Source organism: Chrysemys picta, chromosome 4 (genome assembly GCF_011386835.1).
Source record: "Chrysemys picta bellii isolate R12L10 chromosome 4, ASM1138683v2, whole genome shotgun sequence".
NCBI lineage: Eukaryota > Metazoa > Chordata > Testudines > Emydidae > Chrysemys > Chrysemys picta.
Genome location: NC_088794.1, coordinates 60,445,222 through 60,468,467, shown reverse-complemented (window position 1 = coordinate 60,468,467; position 23,246 = coordinate 60,445,222). Strand labels below are relative to the sequence as shown.

General features: G+C 47.5%; 1 protein-coding gene across 5 annotated transcripts in view; it reads left to right on the top strand.

Moving 5' to 3' along the window:
- The window catches only part of PPARD (peroxisome proliferator activated receptor delta), a 45,137-nt gene that overhangs the window by 9,477 nt on the left and 12,414 nt on the right, over nt 1–23,246 (top strand). For 2 of the 5 annotated variants that reach the window (XM_005311673.5, XM_005311672.3), the window contains exon 2: nt 22,161–22,391. In XM_005311673.5, coding sequence (XP_005311730.1) covers nt 22,262–22,391 — 130 coding nt within the window. In that variant the 5' untranslated portion in view covers nt 22,161–22,261. Of the gene's footprint in view, nt 1–3,352; nt 3,431–11,405; nt 11,428–22,160; nt 23,214–23,246 lie in introns of those variants that run through there. The other 3 variants (XM_065592412.1, XM_042861520.2, XM_065592413.1) reach the window with 3 other exon arrangements.

The window sequence follows — 23,246 nt, the reverse complement described above, 5'->3', positions numbered from 1 at the left end:
TGTAGAGCTTTGTGTTACAGGGTCTGGGAAGGTTTTTACTGGTAGGCAAAATGAAGGAAGTATGCTTGGGTTCAAGGCACCTGGGTGTGTGATATTTATCTTACTACCCAGGAATAATAAAAATGTGCAGACTTGGACTTATGGTATAATTGTTTTCCCTTTTAGGAGGAAGCGGGAGGAATATTCTGCAACCTAATGTCCTGTTTACAAAGGCAATTTATTTTACTTAATTTTAGAATAGTTGCTACAGCAGAGGATTGGGAATCAAGATTCCTGGATTTTCTTCATTGTTCTGCCACTGACTCACTCAGCGACCAAAGGGCAAATTATAAGACTACAGAAATGTAGATTTGACAGGAACCTTGAGGTCACCTTGAAAAGTGAAATGATACACAGAGAGAACGTTCATTTCACCTCTCTGTGCCTCAGTTTTCCCACCTGTAAAATGGGGATAATACTTACAGGGAGACTTTGAGTCTTAATTACTAAGCGTGAAGTACATTGAGATCCTTGCCTGGAGTCAGAACTACTGAACTACCTATTTAATGCCCTGTGCTGCTAATAGTTAACGGTGATTCTCCTTTAGGGTCCTATACTTTAGGAAGACCTGAGGATTGTCCCTGCTGTTATGCAGTTCCAAGTGGTCATAAACTGCAGCACAGTAACAGCCATGAAGTTGTAGGTGGCTACAGATTTGTGACCGTATTAGGTATCATTCAAAGGTCTTTCAGACCTGACCAAGCAATTGCTAGCTTTCCTCTTTAAGCCAGCTCTCTCTTGATAACTGAACTGGTTTATTTGCAGGTACTTAGCTAGCTTGTGGTTCTTCTAATACTGAAAGATGTATTACTCTGAAATGGGGGCTCAGCTGAGCCCATATAATACTGGGAAGGGAACAAAGGTTCAAGACGCATCTGTGTTCTCAGCATCTTTGTTTAATCTCCGTGTTGGTTATGAAACCCAGTTATTCTGGTGTGTTTAAAAATACGCCCTATTTTCTCTAAGTCCCCTAGTTCTGAATTGTTTATTAGCTGTTTTCTCCAGAACCTGGTAGCTTGTTGCTCCACTCTTCTATGCTTGGAGCGGTTTCCCTGTGTTATGATGCTATTTTCCTGGTAATCAGAGAAGCCCCTAGGTGCCGTTTCTCTATTGAATCTGTGAGTTTTAGCAACTTGGTTGCTCCAAATAGCCACTGGTAAGTGTAAATAGTCACCTGAAGAGTAAGATTAAGTATCGTTCTAATGCATACATCTTCTCACATCCAGTACTGACAGGACACTCCCTCAGCATCTGGGCTAAGGACCCCCCTCCACTCCCCCCGACCACCACCACCTTCATGCCTAACATTTCTAAGAAGCATCAGTGTCTTTAATACCAACTCTCTATGTTGTCGTCAAGGTCCAGTGTATTCAGCCTGTAGTTTCTTATGGTGTAAGTCAGTGGTGAAGGTCTAACGAGTCTTCTAACATTACACCTGTTCTCGGACCAATGACCTGTTGATATTTCAACTTAGAGAGCTATGACTGCCGTTGATGGCAGCTGTAGTACAATCCATAAAAACCATGAGAGTCTTTAATAAACATCTGCAGCTGCTGAACAATTCTGTTCTTCTCAGGCTTTTGCCTTCCACAAGACCGGGGGCATTACCCTAGAGTACAGTCTGAGCATGCATAAGGGTGCATATAAACTTCAGAGTTGTAGTTCGATTGGCTCCTATTTTTCCTGTGGCATAGAAATAGCTGGACTTCATGCACATCAATGGTGATTTGTGTGGTGTTCTCTTGCAGTTTTCTTCAATTTGCAGCTCTTTGTGCTGGTATGGTAACTACATGGTAGCTTTCACCAACAGGCAAACAGGGACAGCTGTTCCAAAGAGGTAACCCTTCCCTTTGTGTGCATGTGGTTTACAAAAACTTTTGCCCTATCATATTTTTAAAAAAACTCAGTGTGGGATAAGTGTGTGAATTATCTTTAAGATCTGTTCCATGCTTTTTGGAGGTCGTCTTAGTGTCTGCAGAATTTAAGCTTTCCCTCTTTCTTTAAGTCAGTTTCTATCTTTATGTTTATATAATTTTCTGACTGTTAACTTTATGGAGCTACATAGACAGAGTGACATAGCCTGTCCCCACTCATCTCTTAAGTATAATGAAGACAGGCTAAAAATCGTTGTTAGCTGTTTCCAGTGACTGGAAGCTGAAACTAGACAAATTCAGACTGGAAATAAGATGTACATTTTAAACATGAGAGTAATTAACCGTTGGAACAATTTACCTAGGCTTGTGTTAAGTTCTCCATCATCTGCCATTTTTAAATCAAGATTGGATGCTTTTCTAAAAGACGCGCTCTAGTTAAGCAGTAATTATTTAGAGGAAGTTCTCTGGCCTATATTATGCAGAAGGGTAGACTAGCTAATCACAATGGTCCTGTCTGTCCTTAGAATCTATGAATTTCACTGCATTTTAACAGAAACATCAGCTGTTCTGAGATTGTGGGTGGGGCATGGGGTTGTAAAAAGTGCTTAGATAAATTGCTATGACTATTTTTCCACCACTCTGACTACTGCATCTACAGCATATATTCTTATATAACTGTCTCCTTTACATGGGACAAAAACAACTGTTAACTGCAGAGATGAAATGGGGTTTGTTAGGACATCATGGGACATGTGCTCTGAGAACTGTTGTTTTTTTCCCCCTTAGGCTTTTGAGTTGGCACACAAAGTACAATGCAGTCACATGGCAACCAAAACATTGTTTCTAGGCTTGATTTCTTTCTGCCACAGCGCATATCATGGTAACTTAGCTGAACGGGCTGCAGTTTGCTAGTGTAAAACAAAATGTGAGTTTTCCTAAAGTGTGTGCATCTGTTTCTGCTGGGGGTTTTTAAGTATTCAAAACATGAGCCTCTAAAAATCTTTATAGCACGTGGAAAGGATTTTGTAATGATTCCATATGAGGTTTTGTTGCTCATAAAGCCATTGTTAAACAAAATAGCTTACTGATGTTCATTGGTATCCTTTTTCTAGGATGCCACTTGGGATTTCTTGTTGACAAAACTGTGTTTATACAGTACATCTGTTGTGCTATGGGAAGTGTATATTCTGTGGCTTTTGAATTATGGATTGGAAATCTGCATTCTTAGAGACCAAGCGACTAGCAGTGGAGGCCTTTATTCAGTAGATCTAATTGCAGTTAGCTTCTCTATGAAATTCTTTAAACTGGGAAGGAGGAGGTCCCCACATTCAGGACTGAGAGATGATTCTGCTGCCAGTGAAACTCTGCCTTGCTCTGAATGCAGAGCTGTGATGGGCTTGGTTTGATTTGTGATTTGGATTGTTGTCTACCCAGGTCACAGCAGAGACAAGCTTGCTGAAGTTCAAGCCACAGGTTGGAGAGATCCTTGGCTAGGTATATAGCCAATTCATTGTAAGGTACTTAACAGCAGTGTGCTTTTCAAAAATTATTTGCCCTTCTTGCAATAAGCTCTTAAAATCTTGGAAGTCATGGAAGAGCAGTAACAACTTCCAGAGTTAAGGATTAGCAGAGATGTCTGTTTAAGAGCTGATTTTTTTTTTTTTTCTTCCCAAAAAGCTCTAAAATGCACTGGTAGATTACTTTGAAAATTCCTGTGCCACATCAGGATTCTGGCTAGAGTTAGTGCTGCAAATTGGGGGCATTTGGGTCAAGGGACTATGAAATACACCTCCCTCAATGACTTGATTGTGATGTGGGTCTATGTGGCACTGCTGAGAGCAAGAAACAGATTGCAAGGCAGAGGGTGGGAGGCTGGAAGAGCATGTCAGTTTCAAGACCACTTTTCAAAATGCTGTAAAACTTACAGGTGCATGAAAAGTGGCTGGGAATGTGGTATGCCACTTGAGGGCCTGTAGAACAGTTTGTGGGATGAACTTGAGGCCGTTTGATTAGGCATGTTCCTGAGGTACAGCATCTCCCAACCCCCTTCAAATCGTTTTGTCAGTGAGATACTGAACCACATGCTGTACCAGTAACAGATGTCTGGAAGTTAATTGCTGGTGGTACAGTAAGGGAAGGGCAAGAGGCCTGCCGTGAATCATAATGTGTCTCTAGATACTGCGTTGTGCCCGTGTGTCACGTTTTCTGGGCTCCTGAGTAGCGATAACTGAGTGGGGTGACTTTCCACATAATAAAGCATCACCTTAGTTCTGCATGTTCTGGCTTGCCAATGTTTGTGTTTTGGCAACTCTCATGTTCTTGAGGAGACCAGGGCAGTGCTGGAACTCCATGTTAACAAAGCTCTTCTAGGTGTGATGGGGATGGTTTGTGGAGATTTTCACCTTGTCTCTTGTGTGCATTTGGCCCAGGTTGTGAGAGCATGAAAGCTGTTACCACCTGGTGACTGACATGTGATCCAAGTCAGATGAGTGTGTGGATTTACTGTAGTTCTAGTAGATGCCAACAGAACAGTTGGCATTAATTGATATTCTTGTTGGCATTAGCGTCTTTGAGGGAGATTTATTGTCTGATGATTTGAGCAAAGAACTGGGAGTCAGGGCTCTTGGGTTCTATTCTGAGCCCTGCCACTGAATCACTGTATGACCTTGGACCAAGGCACTTAACAGCTCTGTGCCTCCATTTCCCCATCTCCAGAATGGGGATAATACCTAAGTCGCAGGGATGTTGTGTGAGGTTTTACCAAGCGCTCTGTGCTTCTGGAAGGTGTCGTAGAAATGCAAACTGTCAGGAACGTACACAGCGATGAGAATGATGTTATGCGACTGTTCTGATTGCCAAAGCTGCTTTCGCAGGGACAAGTTAACAGAAGAGCTGAAACTTTGGTCAAACGAAACCTCCACCCCTGTTTAAAAACGGGGAAATCCCACTTCCCCAGACAGTGTTTGGAGAGAGACAGCAAGAAAACTGCCTTACCTTCAAGCTCCCTGAGAGGGGTTTTACACTAGTGCATATAACAAAGTAGTTAAAAACCCTCTCAGGAGGTTTTGTAATTGACTATGTCCATATCCTTATGGCAAACATTAATGTGCTTTTTCTCTCCTGTGGTTTGAATGGAGACTAAGTGAACACTGTGGTTTTGTTCTAACAATTTCAGTCTGTACATTCCCTGGCCCCGCTAAATCATCTTTCTTTGGGTACAGGCATAATCAATCCGTGTCAGCAGAGCCCTGAGAATGGTGTTTAACTGCTGCTGCTGCACAGGATATTTTGGTAGGGTCTACAAAATCAGCAACCTTTTTTTTTTTTTTTTTTTTGATGAGATGAGTGTAATCTCAATAAAATCTACAGTCTGATTTCCTCATTTGCTAATGAGTGCATAGGATCTAAAATTGGGGCATATATGGAGGAAGAGAAAAGAAATAGCCTTACCTTACAGGATTTTGTTAGGCCACACAACAATGGTAACTGTTAGGGCAAATGTCTTTGGGACTTGCTGGCGAGTGGATAAAATTGCCTGGTTTGCTCATGTAACTGATGGAACCAGTTCAGCAAGGTCAAAAATATACAGTCTAAAAGCTCTTAAAATGGTGACTGTCTTGGGCTTGTGAACTAGTTTTTATTGGGCTGTTATGGGGCCTGATCCTGAGAATCGCTGTCCATCTACAGTCATAGGGAAATGCCAGTACTCAACACCCTCAGGAACAAGCGTGTGTTTAGAGAGGAAGAATGGGAGTCAGGACTCCTCCTGTGTTCTATTCCCGGCTCAGCTACTTTGGCCTAGTCTCTTGTCTGCAGCTCAGTTTTCCCCCATCTGCAAAATGGGGTTAATGTGGAGCTAAGATCTTTGAGATGCTTGGATGAGAGGGTCCGGAAATGCAGAGTGCAATTGCTATTGCCCAGCACTTGCTGTGGCTGAGTTAGCGAGGGCAGTGCTCTAAGTCCGACCCTAACTGTGGTACCTCACATGGCAGTTTTCACTCGCCACTTCCCAGCTTTTCCATTCAACTTGCTGCGCTTGTCATGCTCTGAATCCCCTGTTTGCCTCAAGAAATGTTGCGGCTTTGCTTACTAACGCCTCTGTGTCTTGTTCTATAATTACTGATCTTGAAACCAGATCCTTCCGCGGGGTCCATTCAGATCTGTGAGGACAAGAGGATTGTAAGCAAGCCAGTGCCTTGGAATAACACATAAGGGGGCTGCAGGAACTTCAGAAAGTTTTGTTTGGTTCAAAATATCAGTTTTGTTGTATTCCTGGAGCCCCTTAGAGCCACCTCTTCCTTTCACCTCTTCCAAGACTTTAGGGAGAGGCAGGCATATGGTCCTCAGCAGGTCTCATTGTTGCCCTCCCAAAGAGGACTATAGCTTAAAGTATGGCTGCTAAAATTTGTAAAGCACTTTGAATATGTGAAACGCACCATAAATGTGAAATATCATTATAATTGGGGCTGGGGATTCATGTGGCTAGGTGAGGGAGAGGCAGAGGCTTGCCTTTGTCTAGTGGTCTAAGCAGAGGGATGGGAACCAGCAACTCGTGAATTCTAATCCTATTTCTGACACTAACACCTTCTGTAGCCTCCACAGGCAAATCACTGAAGGTTTCTGTATCATGGTCCCCCCGCCCCCTTCTTAGGAGTGAGGGGAGGGCTCATTTACGTTTGCAAAGTGCTACGTATAAAGTTGTGAATGTATTATTCTTACGGGTGTTGTAAAACTGCTATCACTGGGAGCTCTGTGGGATGCTAGCCCTGTGACAGTGAGCTCAGTCCCATATTGCCTAAGTTGTCATCGAGTCCAGCAGGGAGGGCATGTTGCTTTTTTTGACTCGCTGACTAACACTGTTGGTCATACGCAGTGTGGGGTGTACGTCAGTTTGTGAACAGACGCTGTAGAGAAATTCTCTGCCTCGCTGCTAGCGCTGTAGTTGGTCGAACAAATAGGAAGCACTGGAGAGACTGTGCTACCAACTGGATCACTTGGCTGCCTGTGCATTCCGGCACCTCTAACTAGACAGGAGCTCCCTGACCATGCCATGGAATTACTAGGGGACTGTTCCATCAGCACAGTTAATTGAAGATCTTCTACAGCATTGATATTTCTCTTTATTTTCAAACACTGTTAAGAACCCTGGTGCCTCTAGTCCAGGGGTTCTCAACCTTTTTCTCTCTGAGGCTCCCCTCGACATGCTATAAAAACTCCAGGGCCCAGAGGGGCCTCGGGGCAGGGGCCTTGGACATAGACGTAGTTTGACTTCTATTGGGGGGGCGGGGGGCAGGGGCCAGCGGGGCTTGAGCCACCTCTAGATGGCGGGGTCCAGGGAGGAAGTACCACCTCCACTCCCTGACTCACCTCAGCAGGCCACCCAGCCCGTCTGTGTTGGGGCAGAGGGGAGAGGAGGCGCGCAACCAAAAATTATAACTCAAAGGTGCTTAGCTCAAAAAGTTTGAAAACAGCTTAGGGTGCAGGGAGGGGGTAGTTAGGGGCTGTGTGCAGTCACGGGGGTAGCTCAGGGTGTAGGGAGAGGGTTATTAAGGGCTGTGCGCTGGGAGGATTCCCCTGCGGTCCCTGTTCCCGGAGGGGCCTGCCAGCCACCGAGCTGGATCTCCCAACCCAAAGGGATTCTTACCAGCTGCCTCTGCGGGAGCAAAGTGGGCCGGGAGCTGAGGAGCAGCTTCAACCTTGGGCACCAGCAGGAGAGGAGGGAACACTGCTGCTGTCTGCTCCATGGCACCAGCCAGATCAGCAGCTGCCCAGCTCCGACCTGGCCAGGGGACAGGGAGAGGAGATGGCGGGGTGGAGCTGTCCCCGGGACTGCCGTGATCTTGCGATGGAGTTTTGGTATGGGGGATGCCCCCATGTCCCCAACGCTGTCCATGGGCTCAGGGCTTCTGCCCCACAGGGAGTACCAGGTCTTGGGGCTTCAGCCCCATGGGGGGTGCCGGAAATTGGGGCTTCAGCCGCAGGGCCCTGTGGCCCCATTGAAAGGGCTTGTGGACCCCTACGGGGCTGTGGATCCCCGGTTGAGAACCGCTGCTCCAGTCGAACACCTCTTCTTGGCAATGTCTCTCTTATTCTGGATATTCTGTCTCTGTTCCGCTGAGACAGAACTGCCCAAACTTTCCCTCCCGCCCCTTTCGCGCTGACTGCTCGTATGGCCACGCTCCTCATTGTGAGCAATGTTGTCGAGCACAAATACAAGCAGCAGCAAGGCTACTATTGAAACTGTATAACTGCTAATAGTGGCCCAAGCAACGCTCTACTCTGTGTTTGTAAAGAGGGAGGAGACTGTGTTGCTGGCGTTGCTGTCTAGTGGATCAAGGGACAGGGAGCGGGGACTCCTGGATTCTATTCTTGTGACCGCACTCGCTTTCTTCTTGCCTTTGGGCAAGTCCCATAGCTACCCTGTGTGTAATATGGGAATAAACAATAACATTTGGAAACGATTTACCCCCTTGCATTTTCAAAACTATGCCACTATTAACTAACCCTCCCCTCTCCCCAGTGGAGCAGCGAGCGTTATCCTCACTCTTCACACACACAAGTGAAGTGAAGTGACTTGCTTCTGAGCCCATGCAGTAGGAGGTTGGATAAGAACTTGGAAGTGCTGGATTTCTCACTCTTTGCTTGCTCCATTAACCCACAATGCCTCTCTGTACCACTCTGTGTAACGGGGGTGTTGTGAAGCTCAGTTTATTATTGGAATTGAGTTCCTGGGATGGAAAGTGTTTCGAGATGGACAAGGGGAAATACTAGACTTTTCTAGTAACCGCCCTCTCAAGATCTCGCAGTGCTTTATACTCCTACATTACCCTTCCCTAGGGTTAATTTATTATGATTTCACAATTGTAACGGGGACTTCTAGCCTTGGCTGTACCGAGGGAATGCTTGGACTGCCAAGGCTCTTTTAACCACAAGGCAAAAAAGTAACTTCTGGCAAGCAGTGCAGTGGAATGTGTTTCTCGTGTCTGGGATCGTGGGTCCAAGAAGTCTTCTCTCACCTCCTGCCAGTCCAGGAAACTCATTCAAGAGAAGAGAGCAAAGAGCCCTCTCAGGAACCTGTCCACTAGCTTCTCTCAGCCTGGAGGGAAATGTGATGTCAGGATCTTGGTGCCCACGTCAGTTCCACTGTGAAGGAGGAGAGGGTCCAGCATATTTCACAACTTTTCAAAGAAGTCTTTCAGAAAGTGGGTGAATTTAAATAAAATAAAGCAAAACTTACATCAGATCTGTGACTCATTCTGGGTAGTAGCTGCTCTGACTGAGTGAGGAAAGCTGCCCGTGCCCCATCGTCAAATGTGTCTGAATAATTGGCAGTAACATGATCATTGCTGTGTAGGCAGATCCATGCTTCTTCCTGTCTAGGCTCGTGCTTCACGACAGCCAGATATAAACGTATCATAAAGCTGTACTGGGGAGAAGGTCAAAGAACTCGAGTGCACTTGTGGATGGAGAAGTGACTTTGCAGTTTCTTTTACCCCCCCCCCCCCCCCCCCCCCAGTCTGTATGCGCTCGTGGCAGATTGCACTGGGGGTCGCCCTCTGCAGAGGAACAGGTTCGAACGCAAACTCACAGGCTCTTCTGAAACCCCTTCAACATCTGGGCATAAGTGTAGCAAGTTAAGGAAAGAGTGAGAGCTCTGCTGCTGATTCTCTTCATTAGCTGAGCATGTGACAAATGCTGCATGTTTTTTTTTTTTTTTTTTCCTTTTTCTTTTTACAGTAACATTAAAGGGAGACAGGTGTGGAGATTTCTGGCACAAGTCTCTCTTGTACACATAGTTGGATTTCTGCAGCGGCAGTGTTGTCTGGTGATTGGAGCAGGTGACTGCACGTTGGGAACTGGGGTTTGAATCTCAGCTGTTAGCATGTGGTATAAACTCCAGAAAAAGCTTGGAGCAGGGAGTTGGGAATTTCCTGAGTTCTAGCTCTGCCACTTACTCAGACTTGGGCAAGTCATGTGCGGTGATTTATTTGGAAAGGTGCTGAGCACCCGTGGCACTCATTGAAATCGGTGAGAGTTGTCGATGCTTGAGGCCTTTGAACAACAGACCATTAACTTTCTGTGCACCGATCTGCCCATCTATAAGATGGGGATAATGCTGACCTATTTTCCAGAGTTCCCTGGTGAAACTCACTTCCCTAATGTTTGTAAATTGCTTTGAGATTCCCTCAAGAAAATACACCATATGAATGTGAAGAATTATTTTTCTTGACGGGCTATGTTTGGACAGGGGGAGACATCAGCAGCTATTTCTTACCTCTTAAGTAGGGTTTTAACATACCTCCTCCTCGCATGTTATGCTGCCATTGGTAGGGTGGAGATGTCAGCAGTTCACAATGTTTGTGCTTGATGTGCAACAAAGTTCATTGCAGATTTTCAGCGACTTGTCATGTACGGTCTGTTCTTTTAAATATCTGTGGTGTTACGAGCAAGAGAGAGCACCCAAAACTAGAATAACTTGGCGCTTACAACTTAAAATGTCCCAACAGATTCTTTTAAGGACTGAAAACTTGACATGCCAAGTAAGTTTCGTCTCTAGAGAGGGCTGTATAATGGAAATGCTGATGGAAGGAACAGTTCTAATGACTGCCACTCAAGTGCCCTCTGTTGCAATGTGCAACCTGCATGCCAGTGACTTCCAAGTAGGTGAAAGGGGTGACGCATGCTAGACTCTGCTGAGAATTCATTAGATAACGAAGGCGGTGTTCTGGGCTTTCAGGACTGAAAGCCAACATACAGCAGTTTTGTGTTTGTCCATGCAGTTTTTTGCACCTTAGTTACCTCTCCTGAGTCACCCTGTTAGCTTAAGGGAGTTTATTAGGCTTTTACAACTCTGTGTGCAGAGAGGCAGTACATGTTAGCATGGTGTAAAGGGCTTATCAGCCTGGGATAGGCATCTTATTCCATGGACTTCAAATCATCATTAACGAGTGCCAGCCAAACCCTTTTTATTCCACCACACGCCATTATGGACTCGGTACGTGCCATGTGTTGCAGAAACAACCATCTTATAAACATTTCAGAAAAACCAAATCACACACTACGTGTGTTGTTATTATCTTATCCTAGCGCCTCGGAGCCCCAGTCCTGGGCCAAGGCCCCACTGTTCTTGGTTGTGTGCAGACAGAGGTGGCCTCTGCCCCCCAAAGAGCTTACAATCTAAGTACACATGAGCTCCTTATGACCCTGTGTGGGATCTTGCTAATGGGTTTTGTTTGATTCAAATGAACACAAGTGCCAGCACTGGTTGGCTTCTGTTTTAAACACTGATTCATCATGTAACTCCTGGGTTGCTCCTTAGTGTCACGGGAGGAAATCTCTGCTGGAGAAGGGGAGCTTTCCTGCTAGCTCTGCTACCCTGCAGGAGGAGGTTTGGGTCTGACGTTGTCACTGGGCTGTGGCTGGAGCCCCACATCCGTGGGGAATGGGGATAAGGAGGGACCTGGACTCTGACATGGAAAGCAGTAACGGTGACTTGCCAGGCATTGCATCTAACGTACGTATGCGTTCTGTAAATGTTTGAATTAAAATAAATGTATACACCGTCAGACTTGTCCTCCTGGATGGAAACTCATTTGTGTTGGGGTCTGCCTCAGTGGGTGCAGAGAAATTGCCTGTTGGTTGAGTTCATCAGCAACAAAACAGTATTGGGAGGACTTCAGTCATTAATTGTCTCTTAAATTTTCAGATGACGTTGTCATTATTACAAGCCCTTCCTTGCCCCCGTCGCTATGTCCGCCGACCCTCTGGCTTCCAGCACTTTGTGTGTACGTGCCTGTATGCATGTACCTTTCTCATGGTGACTTGCAGCTGATGCGTTGGTTTAATGTTGGAGAGAAACTGGGACGTCACTCCATTCTTCCTCCTACGCGAGGACACAAGTGACATGGGCACTTCCTCATTGAACTTCCAGCTACTGCGAACCTAGCCACAAGATCTGGATGCTAATGAACTGGGACCAGCCTTAAGCCCCGGTTTGTGAGCTGCAGTTACTAACTACCGGGGTGAGAACTTAGTCGAGTTTCAAGTCAATGGCACTTTTGCCGTTCACTTCAGCGGGGTCAGGATTTCACCCTGGGTGTTGGAAACTGCTTTCTCTATGTTGGAGCCCCCTCAGACCTTTCTGAATAGCTTATTGCTCTGTGGTGGTGGAGTCCCCCTTTGATGGATGGCCAGCTGTGCATCAGTGTTTGTTCCCCATGTTCCATGCCCTGGGCACAGCTGCTTTGGGCTGTCTTTGGGCACATTTACTCTCCCGTTAGCTGGCTCTGTTCCCTGTTCTTATGTTTGTTTCTTTCCTTGGTTTGCCCTCTGATTTACCCTTTTGTCTTGTGCCTCCCTCTCCTTGCTTTGTACTGTTTTGGGGGGGGGGGGTGTCCATGGGTGAGTTTGCATGTGCTATTGCAGCTTAGTTGAGACTCGCTGGAGCAGAGGAGAGACGCTTGGGCCAGTAGGCTTGTACCTGAGCCCACAGCCTTGTACAAATAGGAGGTGCTCCTGTAGCTGAGTGCTTCAGGGGCTGCTGTGAAAGCGGGGAGAGAGGGTGATCCACCTGCTGCTTTAATTACAGCTACAGGAGCATATTTGAATTGGAGGGGGGGGGCGTGGCAGATCAGGGGTCATGTGACTTTCTCACCCTTTGCTATTTTAACTGGGTTTGTGCGGCCCCCCACTTCATCCCACAGGCTAAGAAGCAGCTTTGAGAGGAGTCTGATTCCCCAGAGAGGCTCAGGGAAGATTAGGAAGTAGTCTTGAGTTGAAGGCTCCTTGGAGACTGTGTGGCCTTCTCATAACCCCCGCCCCCCATTTTAGTACTGTGCCCTTGTGTAGTTGTTTATGTAAAATGGGTTTGTTCTGATAGAGGGGAATCTTCCCCCGACTATGCCATACCCACCTCCCAGGCCTAGAATCCCCATCTGCTGGTTGTGATACTGCAATGGGTGCATATTAGGGCTCCGCCCTTGTCACCCTCCCACCCCCAAGTTCTTTCCGGTTGTGTTCTGCGTGCTCAGAAGCTAGACAGACACTAGCGTGACTGGGTGTCCGTTGTATGTAACTTTCTCCCTGGCTTTAATCCTTCCCCCCGGGAATAAACAAGTCCAAGAGATCTGGTCAGGGGATGACTGGGCTGTTACAGGTTCCCTAGTTAGCTGGGGCAGTGAAAAGCGCGATAAAGTATCAGTGTTGCAGAAGTGAGCTGTTGGTGTGGCACTCGTCTCCTCTATCCAGGCAGGGAAGTGGAAGAGAGGACCGGTTTCTGTGTTGCACTGAGCCAGGTAAAACTTCCTCAAAGCCTGAAGTTAAAATTGCAGTTCTTGGAGAGAGTAACTTATGCTGGAAAGAAGCTGGAAGATGTGGGGGAGTAACTGGATTTTATTTGCTGAAAGTCTTTGTAATCCTAAATCAACAGTCCTATCCGCCAACACCATCCTTTGTGCTTCGAAGGGATTTCGTTCTGATTGTACTATTGCCTTGGGACCATCTACATAAAGCATCTTTGGAGATGGAGACAATTGTCATCAGCTTGCTGGGTATTAAGGCCACAAATTAACTTTCGGGTGTGTGGTGGAAGATTCCAGTGCTGAGAGAAATCGAGAAGCTTGCTACTTTTCTCGATTAATTTAAGCAGACTTTGGCATCTTTTGCATGGCACTTCAAATCTTGTGTCTGAACCTTTCAAACTTGAGTGCCTAAAGTTAGGCGTCTAAATCTGTATGTAGGTACCTAAATAAAAGTGACCTGAGTTTTCAGAGATGCCGAGCACCTGCACTGGGACTCATGGCTGCTCAGCGCCTCTGAAAGTCAGGTGACTTATTTGGGTGTTCTACGTAAGGTACCTGCATCTGGGGAAAAATTGGGCTGTGATTCCATAAAGCTGGCTGGAGAGGCAATGGAAAGGGGAGTGGTGGTTTGTGTAGTAGTGCTTAGGGACCTTGATTGGGATTGGGGCGCCGCTGTGTTAGGGGCTGTGCAAACATAGAAAATGACCATAGAAATTTTGTCCTCACCCACAACTATTTCACATTTGGGGACAATATATACCTTCAAGTCAGCGGCACTGCTATGGGTACCCGCATGGCCCCACAATATGCCAACATTTTTATGGCTGACTTAGAACAACGCTTCCTTAGCTCTCGTCCCCTAACGCCCCTACTCTACTTGCGCTACATTGATGACATCTTCATCATCTGGACCCATGGAAAAGAAACCCTTGAGGAATTTCACCATGATTTCAATAATTTCCATCCCACCATCAACCTCAGCCTAGATCAATCCACACAAGCGGTCCATTTCCTGGACACTACTGTGCTAATAAGCGATGGTCACATAAATACCACCCTATATCGGAAACCTACTGACCGCTACACTTACCGACATGCCTCCAGCTTCCATCCAGGACACACCACACGATCCATTGTCTACAGCCAAGCTCTAAGATATAACCGCATTTGCTCCAATCCCTCGGATAGAGACAAGCACCTACAAGATCTCTATCAAGCATTCTTAAAACTACAATACCCACCTGCTGAAGTGAAAAAACAGATTGACAGAGCCAGACGAGTACCCAGAAGTCACCTCCTACAAGACAGGCCCAACAAAGAAAATAACAGAACACCACTAGCTGTCACCTTCAGCCCCCAACTAAAACCTCTCCAGCGCATCATCAGAGATCTACAACCTATCCTGAAAGATGATCCTTTACTCTCACAGATCTTGGGAGACAGACCTGTCCTCGCTTACAGACAACCCCCGAACCTAAAGCAAATACTCACCAGCAACCACACATCACTGAACAAAACCACTAACCCAGGAACCTATCCTTGTAACAAACCCCGATGCCAACTCTGTCCACATATCTATTCCAGTGACATCATCATAGGACCTAATCACATCAGCCATACCATCAGGGGCTCGTTCACCTGCACATCTACCAATGTGATATATGCCATCATGTGCCAGCAATGCCCCTCTGCCATGTACATTGGCCAAACCGGACAGTCTCTACGCAAAAGAATTAATGGACACAAATCTGACATCAGGAATCAAAATACTCAAAAACCAGTGGGAGAACACTTTAACCTGTCTGGTCATTCAGTGACAGACCTGCGGGTGGCTATATTACAACAGAAAAACTTCAAAAACAGACTCCAACGAGAAACTGCTGAGCTAGAATTGATATGCAAACTAGACACAATCAACTCCGGTTTGAATAAAGACTGGGAATGGCTGAGCCATTACAAACATTGAATCTATCTCTCCTTGTAAGTATTCTCACACTTGTTATCTAACTGTCTGTACTGAGCTAGCTTGATTATCACTTCAAAAGTTTGTTTTCTCTTAATTAATTGGCCTCTCAGAGGTGGTAAGACAACTCCCACCTGTTCATGCTCTCTGTCTGTGTGTATATATATCTCCTCAATATATGTTCCATTCTATATGCATCCGAAGAAGTGGGCTGTAGTCCACGAAAGCTTATGCTCTAATAAATTTGTTAGTCTCTAAGGTGCCACAAGTCCTCCTGTTCTTCTTTTTGCGGATACAGACTAACACGGCTGCTACTCTGAAACTTTTCATAGAAAATGACCGTCCCTGCTCCAAAGAATTTACCTCAAGTTTTCTGTTGCTCAAAGAAGTGAGAACTCTGTGGATTTTACCCCTTCCCATGGAAGGTTATTCCATGGAAGGGGTAAAAGATCTCGCCATTGGGGAGCTTTCCTGGTGTTCTGCCTAACTCTGGCATCAAGGGCCCTTGTTGGCTCTTAAGATTAGGCCCTGTTTAATCAACACCACGTACCGAATGTGAATCGTCTGAGCAGGGCAAACGCTGGGCACCTGTGCAGTGTGGAGGCAGCTTTTGAAGCATCATCACTTTGTTTCTTAAGCCACTTGTGGCAAACACGCTTAAATATTTTAATGAAGCAACCTCTTCCTTAACGGCTTGGATACTGTGGCTTCTACTTAGTGATGGGGAATGTGTCCCACTGGTGGCCCTCTGACCATGGGACAGGTACAGTATAGGCAGCAGCACAACAAGCTGCCCATGCTAGCACATGACCTCTGGTTTTTGTGGCCCCATCTCTAGAGACGAAAGGGGACTTCAGCATCTTGGTGGCTAGTTAGCCACCTAAGCTGTGTGATGTGGACACAATCCCCTGGGAACTATGTAATCCAAGTCTTTCTTTATCCTCATCACCCCCCTGTGAGGCAGGGCAGTACTATTATCCCTGTTGTACAGATAGGGAACTGAGGCACAAAGACACTAAGGGTATGTCTACACTGCAGCAAAACACCCAGGGCTGGCCCACGTCAGCTGACTTGGACTCAGGCTGCAGAGGTATAAAATTGCAGCGTAGACGTTTGGGTTGGAGCCTGAGCCCGGGGACCCCACCACGGAGGAGGGTCAGCCTGAGTCAGCTGACGTGAGCCAGCCACGGGTGTGGTGTTGCAGTGTAGACGTATACCCTAAGAGGGACTTGCCCAAGGTCACGAAGGGAGTCTGTGGTGGAGCAGGGAATTAAACCAGGGTCCCCGGAGTCCCAACCAGTAGGTCAATCTTCTCTCATAGAGGCCACCAAGCAGCCAGTCCCCCACTAACCGCACAGCCACGTAGAAGTCGGTTTTTCTATGTTGTTGTGCTCTGCGCGCCGATCATTCAAAACATTTCACAGCTCTCACTCTAGCTTTGTGCCCCTGCGCCCCTCCACTTCCGTCACTTTGTATTGATTGCTTCTCTGTTAACAGCTGCTTTTCTACTTACCGCGTTCGCTTTCCTTTGGATGCTGTTTGGCTTTACTTTCAGCCAGTGAAATTGCCGAGGTTCTTAAGTGCGTCCTCTTTCCAGTAAGAAATTAATCCCTATTTTTATCTCCCTCGGTAATTGTTTAGAATGCAGGGAAATGATGACGAGAAAATACAGGAATATAAATAATTCTGTGGCACTTCCACTCATCAGGTTAAAGAGCTCCTGGCTTTTGCTGATGGGCTATAATAATATCAGAATATTATTACATAGCACTCATATAGGCATTCTCTGTATGGATCTCAAAGCACTCTTCGGGGGTGGGGTCAGGAACGTTGGACCCATTTTACAGATTGGGGATATGAGGCATAGAGAAGGGAAGTGACTTCCCAAGGTCACACAGCAGATTATTGGCAGAGCAGGGCCTAGAAACCAGGTTGTCTTGGAGCACTAAGCACATTACTGGGAGTAATTTACAACTTCCCCATACGTTTCACCTCTAGACTGGCCATTCATATCCAGCCCTGACTGATAATGACCAAAAATTATTCTCAGCTCATCAGTGGCCTTTATGAAAATGGTTTCATGGGTCTCAGCGGCCAGGTCCATATTACAAAAGCTGCCATTGCAACTGGCATTAATTGGCAGCAGAGAGACCAAGAACAGCATGGGCTGTGGAGACTGATCTATCTTCAAACTTAAAGAGATGGTGTCCCTCCAAGATGCGAAGTCCTGTAGGGAAGCAATGTGGGGTGAAGCTTGTAATATCGTTCTCTCTACGTTTCCTGTGCTGTGGTTAAACAGTAGACTTCAGACTTGTCAGTTCAACCCCGTTCACTATCCTAACATTCACCCCCCAAAACCTCCAGGAATTTGGCCTGTGTTGCTCTAGGCAAAACTGGCCCACTTAAAGCAATGGGTGAAGACGATGCTGTCCCTGATTCAGAGTCTAGGCAACGCCTACCCAGAGCAGCCAGCTATCAGTCCTGTGCAATATTATTTTACTGACTGCCAAAAGGTGTGAATTACTGCATGCCTAAAACCCATCTGGAGAAATGTGGCAGTGTTATTCCAATGGCAATATACCGTGAAGATGATGAAGCTAATGGGAACTACATAGACATTCGGTTTAAAATAAATCCTCTATGCTTGCCCTCCCAGATGGGTCCCAGAGACAAAAGGTAGCTAATCAGAGGTTGAACAATATGCTTGTGTGTGGGTTCCACTGTAGATTATTTGCTTCTCCTACATGGACTTTTCCTCCCGTCCCCCCACCAGATGATCCAGGCAACAGGATTTTCCTGAAGCTTCTGCATTCATTTATAGATAGATTTTGGGGGGAGGAGGGGTGTATATGTGTGTGTGTGTGGAGAGAGATATTTTTTATTAAATAAAAAGAGAAAAAATTCAGCTCCTTGCACACAAACTAGGTGAATAGTTTTCCCTCCGCGTGTACCACATCCTACCAGGTGGGTGTGCCAACAATAACACCACATGTGAATGGTCCCTCAGTATTCTTGAGGAGGCACTGAAAGGGAGCTCTCGGCACTTGTTTAAGACCGTACAGTATTCTGTCTCTCTGCCTGGCTCCATTGGAAACAAAAACGGGGTAGTTATGCTTACCAGGAGTCTGGAATGTACCTTCCCCAGACGCTTGAAATGTATCGGTGCATAGTGCTAAATCCCTGGGGAGAGAGAGTTCAGACTTTGCAATCAAAGCACTCCTGCCTTCAGCATCTTGCAATTCCTAGATTAGGGGAACTCTCTCGCTGAACAGGGACTGTAGGGTCCGGGACTCCTGCCTGGGACTTGTGCTCCAGGTGCTGGCTCTCTATGTAATTCAGGCATTTGCCTTCATGCTCTAGTTTGACTTGTGATCTTTCAACACCATCTTGGGCTTCCTCTGTCTCACAGAACTTTCTCCTTGCACGTGAGCTGTGACCTGCCCCGTGCTGCAAGCTCCCATGTAAATAAAAGGAGCTGGATGCAACACAAGTGCACCAGCAGTGGAAGAAGGGTAGTGTGCATGGACATAGGCACATCTCCCAGGAATGTGGGATCCAGTGAGCTAAGAGGACTAGCAGAGGGGGGGATGAGGACGGGACTGTCTTGTTTCCTTACTCCAAATGAATAATATGCCCTAGGCAATGATAGCATGGACCATATACAGCATGGGCAGCGTCAGGGCAAGTTTGCTTCTACTGCCCTGCCAGTGTGTCTAATTGTGCTCTGGGAGGGTCACTGCTGTGGGGAAGGGGAGGTTCAGGCTCAATGGTCTGTCTAGTCCTTGGCTTCTCTGCCAAGGTCTCGGCAAGGGTAGGGTTACCATATCTCATAAATAAAAAAAGAGGACCCTCCACGGGCCCTGGCCCCGCCCCTTTCCCACTCCTAGCCACGCCCCAACTCCACCCCTTCTCTGCCCTAACTCCGCCCCCTCCTCCCTTCCACTCCCAGCCAGGGGAAAAGGGCTGCCCCAGCGCTACCGGCTTCAGGGTTTGCCGGGCAGCCCCCAGACCCTGCGCCCCCAGCTGGCGCTTCCCCAGCGCAGCTGGAGCCCGGGAGGGGAAGCGCCCAGCCCGGGGCGCAGGGTCTGGAGGCTGCCCGGCAAACCGTGAAGCCGGTAGCGCTCGGGCTTTGGGCAGCTCCTATGCCTCCGGACCCTGCGCCCCCAGCCAGGCACTTCCCCGCCCGGGCTCCGGCGGCGCAGGGTCTGGAGGCACGGGGCTGCCCGAAGCCGGTAGCGCTCGGGCAGCCCGGCTCTTAAACAGAGCCGAAGAGTCAGGGAGGAGGAGAGCCACCATTTTCCCGGACATGTTCGGCTTTTTGGCAATTCCCCCCGGATGGGGGTTTGTCTGCCGAAAAGCCGGACATGTCCGGGGAAAAAGAGGACGTATGGTAACCCTAGGCAAGGGGGGGCTGATTAGTGCCAATTCCAGTGATGGGCTTTTGTGGTATGGCCACCTAGGTCCTGGGCTGAGATCCACCAACTCACTTCCCACAGGCCACCCTGCTGCCAGCAGATGACAGCCTGCTTTCGGGGCTTGTCTGTGCACAGGAGTAGCACTGGTTTAACTTGAATGGGTTTAAAAATCAATGTAGTTCAAGTGATGCAAAGCCCCCTGGGGACACTCTTTCATGGATGTAGATGATTCTATGGTTTAACTTATGCATGTGAAGTTACCCACTCAGGCCAACCTGAGGTAAGGTTTCGATTGACTTGGGAGAGTCCACATCCTGAGTCGCACCGGTGTAACAATCGGTTTGACAATGACACCTTAGCTGAAGCGGTGCAACTTTGCATGTACACCAGGCCTCTGTGGGTGTGCCTACGCTGCAATAAGAAACTGGTGACACTGAGTCGCCGAATGTGGGTCAGTTGACTCGCTGTGTAGCCGCTCGGGCTAGAGCCCGGGCTCTGGGACCCTGCCCCCTCATTGGGTCCCAGAGCCCGGGCTCCAGCCCCACAGCCCAAGTCAGTTGACCCAGGCTAGCCATGGCCCTTGCATGGGGCTTTGATTGCAATGTAGATGTACCCTGTCAATGCTGACCTGGGCTGGAGGATGAACGCGTTTGGGATACGGGGCCTATGTCCTGAACCGTCACGGCTCGAGTCCGTTTTGACTTTGAGACCTAGCACTTGACAAGAGGTGGGGAGTGGTGTTTGTGCACAGCTGTTAAAAACCTGCCTAGCCAAGGGGGCGAAGTACCTAAACCTTAGCTACCGGGCTGGCGGTGGAAGAGGTACCTGAGGTACGGATGATGCACGACTTACTCTTTTGTATAACTTTGTGACTATGAGATTCGTGTGGCTAAAGGAAATCTTAGTTCTTGCCCCAGTGTGTCTTGGAGGAGATGGGGGCGTCAGAGGGAAGGGGAGGCAAGGAGCTAGTTTGCTAATCCTCCCAAAGGAAGACCGGGATTAAGACACTAGCTGGACTGTACAGCAGATTTTGTCGCTATTAGACCTTGTGGTGGAGTGCGGCTCGGCAGCTGCATGGAGCAATAGGAAACTATTTAAATGACTGATTTTTGGCAGAGCAAGGGGGGCCAGTTACAACATAAATGAATAAAAAGAAACATGCAGCAATAGCAATGCTGTAACTTCTCGCAGCATGACTGAAACCAATGTGATCCCAGAGGCCCACAGGAGGCTGTCATCCTAGCAAGTAGCCAGCAGAGAGATCTGCAACGTCTAGCCAGCCACTGGGTTTAGTGCTATTGCATTCAGCCTTTGGCTGGCAGTGTCTGTTGCATGGGGCACTACATTTGTTTCCCTGTCCCTCTCCTAGTAACCTCATTAAAGCTGTCAGCTTGGTGGGTGTGGAAGGATCAGACCTAATGAGTGGAATGTAATATGTTCAGACAGACCTTGTGATTCCGTGGACGGGGCATGAGACTCCCAGCCCTGCCACTAGCTCCCTGTGTGACCATGGGCAAGTCACTGCATTTCTCCATGCCTCAGTTTCACTCTCTGTTAAATGGGGTTCATGATACTGGCCTGCCCTTGTGAAGTGCTTTGAGAGCCTTGGAAGGAATGTGCAGTATAATCCAGAGTAGTGGTGACCTATTGTATGCCTTCCTATTCTCCTCCGGCCTCCTCTGTTTGCACCTGCCTGTACATATAAATGAACTAGGCAGTAGCTCCGGTGTAATTCCTCCATTTTGGCTGCTGTCTCAGTCCCCGGCTTCAGCAATGTTGTTCTGGAAGGACCCAATGTGGTGATATGCCCAGCTTCTGCCCTGCAGCTTTGGATAGGATTCTACAGAAACGTGGATTGCTCTGGCCTACTCTTATGTCTGATTTGGGCAGATGTACAGACCAACAAATGTATAATTACGCTGAAGGCTTCTGGTTTACTTTCCCCTTTCTTCTCTCACCCTCATCACACTAATCATTTTTCCAACGGAAGGTGGTTAGCTACAGCTCCTGAGCCACCAACCTTGTGACATCAGACCCTCCAACTCTGAGTTATAGTGGGACATCTCCATAGCATTCCTAGTACCTGCAGCTCTGCAAATGGAGGGACGGGGCCAACATCTTGGGGCTCTGGTCCCCTCTGCTGTGTTGCAGTGTGTTTTACCTCTGGGACGGCACGCAGTCTGGATCCATGCGTCTATTGGGTTCTAAATGGGGACTGACCTAGAGGACTTTGTGTGGATTTTAGACTGGGGAAAAAATCAGCGGCTTTCTGAATGAACTACATGAAAATGGACCGTTTATAATGGAAGCTGGTAAAAATCAGGGTCTGGAGAGAGAGAAGCATCTTTCTAAGGAGGAAGTAGGTGTCTTGGCCACAGCAATAACCTGCCAAAGGCCCCTGGCCCTGTTTCCTTTTCTAGATAGACAGGGAAGCCAGAGTGGGACTAGCAGGGTTGTAGTCCCTCTCTCTCCTCGGCTGCTGTGTAATAGAGTGCCAGTGGTGTAAAAGCTCCACACAAAAGCTGTTCTATTGCTGATGACCTCTGATGTTTCCCCATCTTTCCCATAGGCTAGCAGGAACAGCCTGGTAGGGGTCCATCTCCGGACAGACGCGGATGATGCCAGAGCTATGACAGGGGCTGCAGTCTTGGCACTGAGGGGTGATCAGTTATGGAACAGCTACAGAAGGAAGTACTTGAGGTCAAGAAGGAGGAAAAGGAAGAGGCAGTGATAGCCGCAGGTGAAACCTCAGACCCAAGCGGAGGATCAGATTGTTTGCTGCCTTCTAGCAGCTATACAGGTAAGTGGGAGGGGCACAGCTGGGCCTCAAGCAGGTGTATCCAATGAAAAATGGATGCTGGCTTCACAGGGTGGAAACCAGTTTTCCAATGGAAAATGCCCGCATAAAGAAACAAATCTTGCAGCGTGCAGGGGGGCCAGAATGGTACAGCCCTGTCAGGAGTAAGTTCCACAGCTCCAGGCTTTCGGCCGAGAGTGCTTGAACAAGAGGCTGAAAATGACCAGATGTTCGTATAACTAAGAATAGAATTTCCAGCTTAAAGTGAGAGGAATCTCGCCCTGTGCCACAACTTGTCTCGAGTAAGGAAGGAATTTTCTGCCCCATGGACAGTCATGTGAATGAAGTGCTGCAGGAAGCTTGCCTCCCTCTGAAGCAGCAGCTGTTGGCTCCTGCCAGATGTTCCAGGCACTGGTCTGTTCCTATGTGCTGAGCTGCACAGGGACTTGCGTGTGAATGGAGTCTGTCTTGTTTTAATCTTTTTTCTGAACTGATTCATTGGCAGCCAAGCTCCTGAAAGGTTTAATCATTTCACTAAAAAGAAGGTGATTCGTTCTGCTCAGCCATTCGCTGAGAGTCAGAAGACTAAAATTCAAGGGACGCTCAAGTAATTTTAGGCCCAGAATTTAGTGAGTGGGTTTTAGTCAGGGGAGGGAAAGCTTGCTGTGAAGCGAGTATTTTGTTGTTGCTTAAATCTTTCCCCTGCAGTCCTGAGGAGCCCAGCACAACAGCATCGGGCTAGTGCCTAAGAACTGGGGATATGGAATTTACCCGTTGGGGTTCATTGTCCAGCCTGAATCCAGATGCCAAAAGGAAGAAAACAACGTAAATGAATGAAATTGTTACAATATGAAAACT